This window comes from Lonchura striata, chromosome 4 (assembly GCF_046129695.1).
Source record: "Lonchura striata isolate bLonStr1 chromosome 4, bLonStr1.mat, whole genome shotgun sequence".
Lineage (NCBI taxonomy): Eukaryota > Metazoa > Chordata > Aves > Passeriformes > Estrildidae > Lonchura > Lonchura striata.
Window position 1 is genome coordinate 66,372,337 of NC_134606.1, and position 14,077 is coordinate 66,386,413.

Below are 14,077 nucleotides of genomic sequence, written 5' to 3' on the forward strand. Positions count from 1 at the left end.
AGAACACCTTTATTTAAAAACACGGTGCTTCTACCACTTGAGTGAGGCAAGAAAGGCTTGATGGCATCAATAAGTACATTCTAGAGCAGTAATGATTCCCAAATAGAAAAGGGCACTGGGAAGGAAAGGATTTTGTCCGTGTCTCACATATCCTGTGACCACATAAATAGCTAAAATTCTGTTGGTGTCCTGATAAGCATGACTTTAGACTGACTTGCTTTCTGGTGAAGATAGGTGCTAATTAAAGTATGAAACCACTATTTATTTCAGGTCAAACAACTAAATATTAGATATAATGTTTGACAAGATCATAGCTAGAACATGTGGAAAGACTGAATAGTCTATTGAAATGAACAGTTGTACACGTTTTTGTGGCAAAGAAGAGTGATCCATGCTAGACATTTTGGCACAGTAAATTAACAGCAAGTATTTATTATACAAGGATGGCATTCACATTGTTGACTTGGGTAGTAATAAAAGTACAAAGAAATGCCCCCTTCAAAGTAATCAAGTCAGTTCCACAATCGGTTCAGTGAACTACTGAACAGTGGGAATTGCATCTTTCCCTCTGGTTCTAGGAGAACTTCTTCATGAAGTGCAGTTTGAGGTAGGCAATGGTGAGGAAGATCAGGGTCATGCAGGCCAGAGCCAGGTGGTTCTGCCACAGACCCCAGGTGCTGGCATCGATGCCTTGACTCTTCAGATACTCCTCTCCTGTACACGGCCTGCAGATAAACACACACACGTCGGGAAGCTTAGTCACCTAACAAGCCACTCAGCAGGACCTAGGAAGATCTCTAGAAGTTGTGTAGTAGGCCGGGCAAACACCAGCTATGTGTCAGTGGTTAATTTTCCATTTGTAAATTTGCTTTTCTTGTAGCTCCGGTTTCACGTAGGAAGCTGAAATGGATTTTGTGAGGCTGTACGATCGTGTGTGTGTGCACATCTCTCACTAAATACAGTTTGAAGAAAAGTAAGAAGCATAATGCAGATATTTCTAGTGTTATAAATACTAAATATGACAGCAAGCAGAATGTTCCATGCAGTCAGAATGGAAAAAACCCAGTCAAAGGCTGCTTTTCCATGTAAAAACTCACAGATTCTCTGGTCATTAGTGAGTATCTCTGATACTCAGACTGATGTTCTAGGACTTCTAAAGCTGCTGATGGTGGGATTCAGTTCAGTGTACCAAAATACTTACATCTGGCCTGTCTGTCGATAGCTACTGCCACTGCTTAAAACTGTGTTATTACTGCTGCCACAGAAGTTCAGATCAGTCAACTCATTGATCTGTAAAGCCTTTTAAAGCAAAAGAAACAATGACAACAGAAATTAGTAGGTAAATGAGTAATACATTAACAAGATGAGATACAATGCAATTAAAATTCATTCTAAAAATGTCCTGGTATCCCTATTTTATTTGCCAAATCCCCATTTTTTAGCAGAGTAGCAGAGTTCTTTTTTTTTCTTTTAAGAGAGGAATGTATATAGTCTGTACACACCTGGTAAAGCATGCACCACTACAGGCTTTACCACTTCCCCCAGGCCAGACCATTTCTGCACAGGCACAGTAAACCCCAAATTTCTCTGCAAAACATCACACTGGCTTAAATTTTCACAAACAAGGAGAAAAGCTTTAGCCTGACAAGTTTTTGTTTGATTGATGGAAAAGCCAAATAGAAGATTTTTACTTTTTTGGGTGGGAGTAACATTGTTCTTTACTTTGAAACATTTCTGTCCAGCTGAGGTCCAGTGAATGTAGTAGTGTCTCTCATATGAGGTGTTTCCAAATTACAGAAATGAGCTCTTCTAAACAGCAGCTGGTGCTAGGTGATGAGAAGCCATTCTTGTTTCAAGATACTGCACAACACTCAGAGGTTGTTTTACTTAATTAGCTTTCCTTTTGCTCATTAGGCCATCAAGTGTGAAGATTTCTTTATCATGATTAAAGACATTCCTTTCTAGCAAACCATTTCCAGGTTTGTACACAGGAAATCAGATCACTTACTGTCATTCCATATCGAGGGATGCTGAAGTATTTGAGCCAGGAGAGCCAGGACATGATGCTTGTAAGATTGACCAGCAACCCAGAGAAAATCTAGAGGCAATGTTTACCAAAAAAAAGCCATAACAAACAAAAACAGATTACAATTCACATGCTTTTATCATGTGTCCTTCTCTAGCTCTTTGCTTTTTCAGACAAAAAGGAATGGGAGAGCATTTCTGGAGGAAGAAACTCTTCCAGCAGAAGAACAAAAGGAAGGATTTATATGTTATTGAGCTCTGGTCCGTAACCTCAGGCCCTTCCCCCAAAACAAGTAACAAGGAATGCTTTCCCCTGTGCAGTAGACCTACGTGCTTCCTGTCTAGGGGTCCCACATGGGTTCACATGAACTCTCTGCTGCTCCTCAGTGTGAGACTGCTCTAGGTTTTGCCTGTGTGCCCCGAGTCCAAGGCAGTGTGGATTTTGGCTGTAGGTTCAGCTCTGCCTCATCTAAAGTGCCTGTCTCCTGACTGTGGCTGTGTGTTGCCCAGTTTAATATGCCCAAGGTAGGCTCTGCAGCTGAGGAGGACAGCTGGGCTAGTGGTCTCAGAAAACAGAGGGCTGCAGGTCATGTTCTCATCCATTTAACATTTGCCTTCCACAAAGTTAAGGGAGAGAGAATGATATGTAGCCCTAAGTGGCTTTCCTACTTTCCAGGCAGTTTTCTGTCTGCTAGAGCCACAGAGAAGAAGTCAGAGGAACCATTCTCCTCCTCACACCCACCCCTCCAGCCCCTCACTTCTTGTTCTTTCAAAGGACAAATCAGAATACTCCACCCCACAGCATCAGGATACTCAAATCAGACAAATCAGGATATGTTGACCCCAATAGACTTTTTGCACAATTCAGCTGAACTCCATGCTAGTAGGATTTCTGGATTTCAGCATTTCTGGGGTTTCATGATCCAGACTAGACAATTGAAAAGTGCTACTCACAATCATAAAAACAAATGCAACAGTCATGAATAGGTTTGCTATAGCAACCACGCTCTGTCCTGCTGCAATGGCAAGTGCCATGGAAGTGGCTGTGTAGGACACCATCATAAGAGTGAACATCATGGTAAAGAAGGCTTGTACTGTTGGTTTCAAACCTTAAAAATCAGAACAAGAAGGGTTTCAGAATTATGCTGCTGAAAGCTCTACCATAATCTGAACACTATTCTGAGTTTCCTAATGTGTCCTGCTTAAAAATTACACCTTGTCTGCCAGCACAGGCTGTGTCACTGAGACCCAAGACTGACGTGGTGCTTATGACAGCCCTTATGTGTCTGTCTTGACAATGGAAGAGAGGATGAATAAGTAGTGTGCCCAAAACTGCAGTAAGACTGAAGATAGTGGAATGTGTAGAAGTACTGTACTTCACACATCCAAAGTGGCTGCAAGTTGTCCATCAAAGGAGAAATTTCTAGTGCACTTCCATGAGCAGCAGCTGTACAGCATTTCACAGTTTCCAGGCTCTCCTAAAGAGCCTAGCAGCCTTGAGGTGGTTATGGATTCAGTAGCAAGGTCTGTTTCACTCCAGTTTCACAATTTGAGAGCCTCTTGCTGATGTGGCCTTGTTTCCTATTCCTTAGGGTAAAAACTCACACCAAAGCAAATAAACTGGTATTAATTCTCACAGTATTAAGATCTTAAAACAAAATCTTTGCTTTTAGGTGTTCTTGCAAGGATCAGAAAAGCATCTTGTAAAAGTCATCAAAAGCCAAGAAGGCCATAGATGAAAAGGAATAAATCAAAATTATGTAGTAAAGGTTATGACTTCCTCTAGGGACAGTGGATATGAGACATGTCACAGATTCTCTGATGAATGCTTTAATCTTTGTGTCTTTTCTGTAGAAAACAACATGGTGTGCTAAAAGTAAGCTCAGTAGCCAATGCCATACCAGTGTAAAGATTTAGCTTATATAAATATCCATGTATGCATAGACATCTATAAGATGCACGTGCCATGATTTACTGGGGGGGTCAGAATGAGACTGCAGGAGACCATACTTGCCTAGCATGAAGTAAACTATGCAGGTGAAGATGATGCTGGGCATAGTCCTTATGGGTATTAAATCAGCCATTAGCTTTGCTATGAAGTATACAGATGTTCTGTAGTACCCACTGATATATTCATGTCTGGAACACAGAGATAGGTACAGCACATTACAAATTTAGCCACTTTAGCCAGTTTGATTTCCACCTCTTGACAAATGAATTCTAGCTCAAACTGGAAGAAAATCTTTCATACTTAGGCTACAATGCAGCTGTCCAGTAAGCCTATGCACTACAGAACTGGTGACATTTTCATACGCCAGTGAACGTGGGTATTTGTGCACATAATTTTTAGTAAATTTATTTGTCATGCCATTGAGACATAGAGTGTAAAGTTTGAATAATTTTCATATTTTATACAGCATGATACGCATAGCTTTAAAGAATCCAGTTAGATGATATTTATTGCCCTCTCTAGTGAGTCACAAACTTATTAATCAATGCCAAAACTGATTATTCAAGGGTTTTTTTACCTACTGTGTCAATAAGATTACACTCTGAGCCAGTTGTAATCATAGGTACCTTTTGGGAGGTTTGCAGACAACTCACTGGCAGACTAACAGAGCACATTTGCAATGAGCACTATCATTGAAATAATTTGAAAATTCTGCACTAACTGTACTTAAATGACATTTACAGCATGTCAGACAAACTCACAGTCTAACAGCAGTCTGGTAATTTTTTTGTATGTTTTACTTACATAAATATCTTCTTTTCCACAACAAAGAGTTCAAGAGCTGAGACACTGCTGAAACACTGGTTGGTGGTCAGAAAGAACATTGCACCCACTCTGCAAAATAGCAAAACAGTGAGCTGTTATTTAAAATGAGATGTAAATGTAGCATTTCCACAATAGAGTACAAAAATCCACTTGCAGTGACTGAAGTTTGGCAGTGTTTGACTTCCCATCCCAAAATCCATGGGAGAAGTCTTGGCTACGAGTCTGAGGCTGTAACAAGCCTGACATAGATGTGGTACAGTCATTATTTGGTTTTGGCATGCAATGATAGCACATTCTCTGATGCAGTCAAAATATAGAAAATCAACTGAGGTTTCTTTTGAGGGACTGTGGTTTGGTTTTTTTTCTTGATGTAATTTCCTGATACCATAAACATTCTCAGATAGTGAGGCATTTTTCTGCTGCAAACTAAGAGGAACCAAGTAAACAGTGTGAGAAGTAGTTTTCACATTTTCCACAAAAATTCAAAGCACTTCCTATTCAGTTTAAAACTGGGCTGTTTATAAACAAATGCTGTGAAGTCTTATGGGATTAAGAGCCCAGAGGTTTCATAGTGGCAAACTCATGTGTCAGGTCAGGTACATACAGCTGTCAAAATGATATATAGAGCAGCATAGTTTGAAAATCTCCTACTGCTGGTAAAATCAAGTGTGTGAATAGAAACAGTTGCAAGATTACAACTTTAGTTACCTAGGTTTACGTACCTACAAGTCTGTATACTTTAATGGTCTCAGTTCTGCAGGGACCTTGCTCGAGGAACAAAATCACATCCTCACTTCCAAGTCACACAGGTTTGGCCTTATTGATGTGAAGGGAAGCGTTTGCTTTAAAGAGGTATGAACCTCCTTTAAAGGGAGCTTTATCAAATTTTTGAATATCCATTACCTAGACTGACTGACCTGTTCTGTAGTCCAGCAGAGTTCTCTTCAAGTCCGAAGTAGATGGCACCTACAATCAGTCCCAGAAAAGATGTAATACAAAGCTAAATGGGAAAAAGAGAAAAGAGGAGGGAAAGTATCATTGTCATTGCTTCAAAGGTTTTCCTGACTGCCAGGATGAGGATGCTAGTTTATTCTCATGCAGTGTGTAATTACTGGGCTCTGCCATACATCTTACTCGTGGGATTGTTTTTAATGAGATGCTACAACAAGGATACTGATATTTGCAGTCTGTAACTTTATTACAAAAATTATTTAAATAACAGAGATAACAGCTGCCGCAATGATGTCACTTAAAAGACTGAAGTGTGTGCATCATACTTTTTAAGTACTAAATGCAAGTGACAAAAAAAAATCTCAGGAAAACAATGGTATCAGGCAGTTCTGTCATTTTTAAGCCCGAGCAATGCATGAGTCTTAACACCATAAACTACTTGATCCTTGGTACCTTCTCACTAAGATCCTGCCGAAAGGAGCAAAAGTCAGGGATAATTCAGCTCCTGAGCCAGTTGCAGTGGAAAGCAGGGATCATTTCAAGACCAATTTGGAGCAGATTAATGAAAAGAAGGCTTAATGAGCCACAGACCTCTAAAAGAATGTTGGACAAATCCACCTCTAATGAGGGTGGGGAGATAAAAAGGATTGTGAGAAACAAGTCAGGACCATTAACCTTGGGCTATGAAGGAGGTTCTTGAGGGCCTAATTCTTGTCACAAGGTCAAGCTTTTACAAAGCAATTATTAAGGATCTCCATAGTATCAACATACAGGCACACACACTAGCTCAAAGACTTTTAACCTCAGGGATTCTGGACTTGTTTTACCTCCACACTAGCCATTTATTCACTCATTATATAAAACATGATGAAGATAATTTATACCCCAGGCTACAGGCTGACTTTTCTATTGGCCTCTCCAGAACTGGTGAGAATTGCAGTGGGAGTTTTGGTGGTGCTGTGGCTGCAGAGTTTGGCCCATGCATTAGGGGATTCCCAAGGATTAGTGCAGCTTTGAAGGAGTCAACACTTTTGGTTCTGATCCTTCAGAAAAAGCAGCACTAACAGAGCCAGTGATTATCTTTCATGGTGGGTGCTGATCCCCATTGTGGACTTCATGACACCTTATCCAGAAGACATCATCACCAATATGAACAGTCAAATAACCAAACAGCACACACTTTATGAGACTGCAAAAATATTTTTGCACTTAGGCCAGCTGCCAGAACTTCATTTTGTGCTGAAGTTTAACGAAGTATACAAATGCAGTCTGTTATTTTTTCCTGAGGATTTGAGGCCAAACCCCACAGGGCCAAGCATGGACAATTAGAGTCAAATCTGAAGAATGTTCTTGAGCAAACAAGAGTGAAACTACTTGGGACATAATGTGCTCCTGGGTGGGAGCAGCAGAATACCCTGCTGGGACAGGTCTTGCCTCTCAAAGTCTTTCAGTAGTCCAAAATTAGTTACTGAACAGTCCCACATTTGGGACCATTCAGGACACCTTCTATCCCCAGATTCCTAGACCTTGAGCACTCTTTCTTCAGATGCTTACTGCAGTCAAAATATCAAGAGGCAAAACCATCCCTCCCAGTGACTTATCTAATTATCCAGGAGCCAAATAAATTCAATGTATACCACAAAACCATGGATACAAATAGCCTTACCTGAGCTATGGAAGCCTGAGGGTTTCCTATCAGGTTTTTAAATGTGCGCCTGGACACCCATTTCAGCTGGTGGAGGAAGGAATTGGCATATGTGATTTGCCGGAAAAGTCCTTTGGTTTTCTTTTTATTTCCTGAAGAAATGCTCTCTAAATGTACTTTTGTTTCTCGGTAGTAGGCAGAGTTGCAGTATTTTTCTGCTAATTGCTCAGCCAATGTCTTATCATATTCAGAGCATTCTTCAGTGCTGTCTGCTGGAAAGATTAAAAAAACAGAAGAATTAAGATGCACATGTAGTTCCAGTGATTTACTGCACTCAGTCCCATAGCAGACAGCTCAAAAGAGTTGGTATAAATAAGACCAAAAAAATCTGTGTTTGTCTGTGCAACTTCTCCCACAGGCAGCAGCCTCTCAGCTCTCTGACCAGGCCCAGGGAGTTGCAACTTAGCAGCAACATGGCTTTTAATCAAAAAGTGATTTTTACATCCCCTTTGCCCCAAAGATTTCTGTAAGTAATCTGTTTCACAGATAATGACATAATCCTGGACTTCCCAGACTTTCAGATCCAGGTAACCCTGCATGTGTCTACCTTGGTCATATATAAATTTCAGCTGGATCTCTTTTTTTTCTTAACTATGGTACAGTGTAAGCTTTTGCAATGACAGATATGTTTGTCATATCTGCCAGCTATAATATTTGCTAGACCCTGATCAGCGCATTTTTGTGAAATGATAGCTGGTCCTTTGGTAAATGTATAGTGAAACTGTGTTTGGGCACTCAGCGTATTCATTACTTCATTTGTCTTTTCACTCCTGTGAAAAGAGAGTAAGCTGTTACTGAGTGGCAGCAGAAAAGTATGAGAAAGTGTTCTCCAAAAACTAGGTGAGAACTGATTTGTTTGTTTGGGGACAATTTCTGCCTTAGCACAACTTCAGGGAAACATCAGATGAGCAGTGGTACCCTATGTCTATCCCTTCTCACCCTGCTCAGAGGAAGGCAAACAGTAATTTCCTAACAGAGAAATTGTTACATTAAGTAAAATAGTCAAGTCATAACTGCATCAAATTATGTCCTTAACAGGATCAGTTATCTTGGTTTGTCGTCTCTGCTTCTGCAGGATTTCAGCTGGTTTGTCTTGAAGATGAAAGAAGCTCTTTCTGTGTGCTGAGAGTTACCAAAATAGTTTCTTAAGATCCCATTCCCACATGTTAGGATAAGGACTCAGCTCTGGGTTTCATACCTGTGTTACTTTCATCAGCCTTGTTCATTGCCACGGCGGTGGAGTCTCCATTGATGACATCCAGGAAAAAATCAGCAGGGTTGTTGTAGGGCTCGCACTGGTAGCCTGTGGTGACAGTGACACTGTGGTGACAGTGTTGTGAGCCCTGGGTGGGGTTGTGTGACTGGCCAAGGGCTGTGTTTGGCTGTCAGAAGCACAGCCACATATCCTGCCCATGGAGCAGCCTGCACCAAAGGCATGGCAGCCTTTGGAAAGTCCATGCCTCCTTGAGGGATGAGTGGCACTGCCGGGCAGCACTGTCACCCAAAGAGAGGTGACAGCTGGCAGCGTGCTCTTCCCAGCCCTAGCCCAGGCTTTCTCTAATCAAGATGTACCAGGAACAGCTCACCCAAAACCACACCCAGAGAAATGCTCAGCCTGTTAAAATGCTGGACTTGCTTGGACATGCCATGTCCAATTCTGGCCCAGAGCTATCGGCATTTCACTTGAGTTGGTGCAAACCAAAGGTTGTCCCTGCTGGAAGTTGTGCTCACCAATGGATTGAAAGTATTCAATGGCATGCTGGGCTGGGCCGTGGTACAGCAGTCTCCCTGCAGCCAGAAGTGTCAGGCTGTCAAATAGTCGGAATATGGAGTAACGAGGCTGATGGATGGAGAAGATGATTGTCCTTCCTTGATTTGACATCCTGAATGTGAAGAGCAACAGAGATATCAGCTTTGCAAGTTGATTCAGTATTTAGGTAAGAGCATTTGAAAGTTCAGTTAAGTCTTGATGAAGTTTGATTAACTTGGTATGCCAGAGAAAGGAGAAGAAAGGAAAAAAAAAAAAAAGAAAATATTTAGGTAACATTTACAGTGTCTGTGTGAGAAAAGAATTCTAATTTTGGAGAGAGAGAATTAATTCAGTTTTTTTCCCACCCCATTTGCATCCTTGGCTCACTGGTAAATAATTACATGTCTGAATTTCCTGTTTGGTCATTTGAACTGTAGTTCGAGTCAAACACAAGTGAAGTCTAGCAGAGTGGAGTGCTGAGAACAGGAAGGCCATCACCTTTTCAGTAGCAGTAGGACAGCATTAGCAGTGCTAGCATCAAGTCCCGTGGTTGGTTCATCCAAAAACAAGATGGCAGGATCCGTGATGAGCTCCATCCCAATATTGGTCCTTTTCCGCTCTCCTCCAGACACCCCACGAGAGAACTGGGTACCAACCTAATAAAAAAACATGAAACTTGTCTTGTTTGGCCCAAAGACAAATTGTTGAACAAACAGTATCATACCCACCTGGCAGTATTTGGGGAGAGTTGTAAGGAGTTTTGGCCCTACACTCAGAAGCAGATGTAAATTTTTGTAGCAGATGTTATCTCACACACAACCTTGTTCTTAGTGTTAATATTATTTGAGGTCTTGTCCTTTTCTCCAACCACTAACTTTCCCTTTCACCTCTGTCTTTCCCTTTCCTTTTCCCTGAAATGTAGTACCATATGGCAGCATCTGCACAGTCTGTACAGGTCTCCATAGAGAAATGTCACTAATTATCGTATTACTGAGACACCTGGTTGAAATTTACTTTTTTTTTTAATCTGCCATGATGAGCAATTTGGTTAATTAATAAACCACTTATTACATTTTAAGTAACATGTTTACAGGCCTTACCTTGGAATCTGCCACTTTGCTCAAACCCAGCTCCTTGATTATCTGATTCACTCGTTCATTTTTTTCCTGTTCCTTCACTGACTTTGGCAAGCGGAGTGCTGCCGAGAACTGCAGATTTTCTCTTACAGTCAGGGTTCCCATGACCACATCGTCCTTCATTAAAAAAAAAGGGTAGATACTTTGTGGTTGCTCAGCAATTTCTATTTATTCCTCTGAGAACTATATCAACCTATGTTTTGTTCTGTCCTTGCATGCAGAGGGACAGCAGCAGCAGCCAGAACATGCAGTAAGGTGCATCTTCAATGGCCATGTCATAGAAGAGTTTGGATTTCATTCATGTAATTATATTTGCCTTAATTCATAAAGCAAAGCCACACAGGAACAGCCTCCATCATGCATGATATCAAAATACATAAACAGCAAAGTATCAAAAACAGTCCCTTATGTATTCTTACCTTATTCAGCTTTTGGAGGTGTTGAGGAAGAGACTCAAGGGCTGGAGGGACCTAAGGAGCAGCTACAGCTCAGGTCATTATCAGTGTGTTTGCCTGTGCAGCCTCAGCCCACCGCAGGTAAGAACAGGGAGAAAAGAGGGAAGGTAAAGAGAGGTTGGGCCCATGTGGGTTAGGGTGATGGTGTTCCCAACTTGTTTTGTCAAAGGAGGAAGGAGGGGAGGTTTTTTAGATACCATCTGCTTGTCTGTTGCAAAGGGAATCTGTCAGTTGTGGGAAGTGGAGATTTATTTTACACGAGGTTTGAGAGACCACCTTTCTGTAACAGGCTGAAAGTAATTTTAGGGAGTTTTCCTCGATTCTTGGATCAAGGCAAGGTGTTTGTAACACAGCAGTAATTTCTTACAATAGAATCCACTGTCATAAAAATTGCTTACCTGTACTACGTACCCAGAGGTACATTTAAAGTTGGCAGGCTGAGGAGCTCCATTGATCAAAATGTCACCAGAGAGCCCGCGGGGATCCTTCCTTGCAGCCAAAATGTCCAGTAGCCTAAAGGAAAAGTTGGTTACTTTGTCAGATGAACATGCAGGAGGCAAAGCTCTCTGAACCTCAAACCCAGCTCATGGAACGAACAGCTGCATAAAAACAGATCACATTTAAATGTCTGCAATCTAGAAAACCCCCAGCAACTTTCACGGACTGAGTTGCTTTTGTCCTGGTTTTCTAAGGAAATGAGATCCATGCAGGTCCATGTCCATTTCTTCAATAATTTGAGTTTACCCTCAAATTGGTAACACATTAGCAGAATGGTGTGTAAGGAGTGACTTTCAGTAAAGTATGGACTAAAACTGTATTTCACCTTTCTCATATAATCTGGTTGTCTTCTGGAATTCAATTATTTCTCAGAATACAGAGAGACTTGCACAGTCCTAAATAAAACTCAATTTTTCTCTGAAAGAGAAGTCCATTACTGCTAAATGTGTACAATTTCATTTTCCCCTTGGTATAATTTCTGTGGAGGGTGAAGAGGGCACTTACGAAGATTTACCACTGCCAGTGGGTCCCAAAATTGCATTCAGTCCTGGTTTCATAATGCCACTGTAAGACAAAATGGATAAGTTTTACCATGTAGTTAGGGTGGGGTTATTTCTTTGCCTGTTCCAACTGGTAGGCCAGTGTAACTTATCTGTACAACTATTTTCTGCATGCCATTAATTTTGGAATTAATTAAGCTGCCTAATCACAAGCAATATTTAAGATCAGACTTCACCTTAACTTTTTATTCCTAATTCAAGAAAAACTAATAATCATATAATGAAGACAGAACAGAAACGTGACTAAAATGTAGCAAAATCTGTACATGTATTTTTACCACATGGATCTCTGCAAGAGAAGCACTCGCTTTAACCATACTCTGTTCTAAAGGTAGTATTCTCTCAACAGAGAAAATAATAGTCCCTGTGGGCAGAATAAACTAGGGATTTGCCTGCACTTAAAATGCAATTGATAATTTCTCTGTATTTGACATTAAAGCCCCATGAAACTCAAAAGTCAGACAGAAAATGTCACAAATGACCCATGTAAGTTAACTGAGGTACCACAACACATGGCTTTTGAGAAAAGCAATAAAGCCTAAATTTAAGAGCTCATGTTTAGCAGGTGTGGGAATTTCCTGGGCAAAGAGTATGATAGACAGAGCTACACAAAAGGGTGAAAAAAAAAAAAAAGGGTGAATATGATAGAAATTGGAGTTAGGGAGCTGAAAGTCATGTTGACTTGGAATGGCATATTGCATGCCAATGCCTTGCCACTGAGTTTAACTACTGAAGTATGAATGGGCAAGTTTTATTCACTGATTATTGAACAAAGGCCATAGTGACATGACTGCTTTACTGCCGTAGTGCTCGCTATTGGGGAAAAAAAACACAAAACAACTCAACAAAAAAAATGCCAAAATCCAGAAACCTTTACAACTCCCCAAAGTTAACCTGACCCTCACTTATATTAATGTGTTAAACATTTGAAGTTAAACCCCCCAAAAAATTAACCTTTCCCAAGGCCACCTAAGGGAAGGAGACAACCATGAAGGACAGGCTGCTGGTATCCCAGCTAAACACCCTGGCATAGTGGGAGGACTGCCAGGGAGTGTAGAGCAAGCAGAGCTGGCTGCTGTGCCCGGCGCTGATATCAGCCAAAAGAACTGTACCCCAGGGCCCAGGGAAGTCTGCTCTCTGATGTACAGGCTCAGCCCAGGGACTGAGGACCTGGGCTTAATTAAGCACAGCTGTCAGTAAACACAAAGCAACCACACATACAAATAATTTTTCTAAATCTTGGTCTGCAAATTGTGCTGGATGGCTCAGTGACATGAGTGAAGTCAACTCTCTGGACAGAAACAAAACTTACATGTACTCTAAAGAGATGTTTAAATACGTACTTGACATCTCTCAAAACTTCTTTTTCGGTGGTTTTTTGGAAACACAGGAACCCAGTCTTTATCTTCACACGGTAGTAGATGTTGTGGAAGGTGAGCACGCTTCCTACCCTGCCAGACAAGTCTGGCAAGGGCTGCATTCTACTGGGAATGCCATTTGTACTGGGTTCTGACATCTGAATGCATAGGTGCGGCTGGTCTTCCACCATCTTTCTCCTGGACGTGAAACACAAGAAAGAGAATATTCAATGAGGTATGAAGAGGAAAGCTGTGTCTTTTGGGGCTCAGTGTTTGGCACGGGGCCCATGGTGGGCCTGGAAGAGGCCCATCGAGGAGTGTTTCTTTTGGATAGGAAGGTTGGGTCCTGTGGGCTCAGACCTGGAGATGACATGAAGCTAACAAGGGTCTGCCAGATGCAGGGAAATAGAAGAATTTCCCTCCACCCTGATGGTCTGCTGGGGTGGGCTGACCTTGGGAGACCACACAGACCCAGCTGCACTCTGAAGTGAATATCTACTCTGGCACCTGGACTTCCTTCTCTATGTTCTTTCTCTCACATTTTCTCACTCCTCTCTCACAGTTGCTGAACACCATCTTTTGCCCTTTCTTACACATTCCAGAGAAGTTTTATCAGCATCACTGACACACTCAGCTTTGCCTCAGCAGCTGGAAGTGGCTGTGTCTGCCACAGCACAACTCCAGAATCCTTTCCTACAGAATTCTCCCCCACAAACTACCCCTCACCAGCAGCACCTGGACACAGGCAGCAACTGTTCTATTAACCTAAATAATTTTGCAAAGGATATAGCAACATGGAAACTGACACTGCTGCCAAGTAATTCTCTTCCCTGAGTTTGATTTCCATGTGAAATCTAGAAGGT

The 14,077-nt window shown here is 41.5% G+C and overlaps 1 protein-coding gene across 3 annotated transcripts; it reads right to left on the reverse strand.

Annotated features, from left to right (window-relative positions):
• Nucleotides 1-401: 401 nt before the first annotated feature.
• ABCG2 (ATP binding cassette subfamily G member 2 (JR blood group)) lies at nucleotides 402-13,856 on the reverse strand. Of its 3 annotated transcripts, none has more exons than XM_077783035.1 (15): nucleotides 13,200-13,856; nucleotides 11,801-11,860; nucleotides 11,197-11,311; nucleotides 10,308-10,460; nucleotides 9,706-9,863; nucleotides 9,189-9,340; nucleotides 8,656-8,760; nucleotides 7,419-7,666; nucleotides 5,719-5,801; nucleotides 4,781-4,870; nucleotides 4,040-4,164; nucleotides 2,980-3,134; nucleotides 2,009-2,098; nucleotides 1,202-1,299; nucleotides 402-725 (listed from the first exon to the last, which is right to left on the reverse strand). In XM_077783035.1, exons 1-15 carry the CDS (start codon nucleotides 13,403-13,405, stop codon nucleotides 575-577), a joined length of 1,989 nt encoding a protein of 662 aa, XP_077639161.1. In that variant the 5' UTR covers nucleotides 13,406-13,856; the 3' UTR covers nucleotides 402-574. The 3 variants fall into 3 exon arrangements, with proteins under 3 accessions (XP_077639161.1, XP_021382150.1, XP_077639162.1); XM_021526475.2 differs by having other exon boundaries at nucleotides 7,419-7,669; XM_077783036.1 differs by lacking the exons at nucleotides 11,197-11,311; nucleotides 11,801-11,860; nucleotides 13,200-13,856 and adding an exon at nucleotides 10,763-10,856 and having other exon boundaries at nucleotides 7,419-7,669.
• Nucleotides 13,857-14,077: the final 221 nt, after the last annotated feature.

Excerpts from the sequence above, each read along its gene's own strand:
- ABCG2 (XM_021526475.2), bottom strand. The coding sequence starts at position 13,405 with ATGGTGGAAGACCAGCCGCACCTATGCATTCAGATGTCAGAACCCAGT. Across the intron at positions 10,461-11,196 it reads CCTCTGGGTACGTAGTACAG|GACGATGTGGTCATGGGAAC; the intron begins GTAAGCAATTTT and ends TTTTTAATGAAG. Across the intron at positions 2,099-2,979 it reads TTGCATTTGTTTTTATGATT|ATTTTCTCTGGGTTGCTGGT; the intron begins GTGAGTAGCACT and ends CATTGCCTCTAG.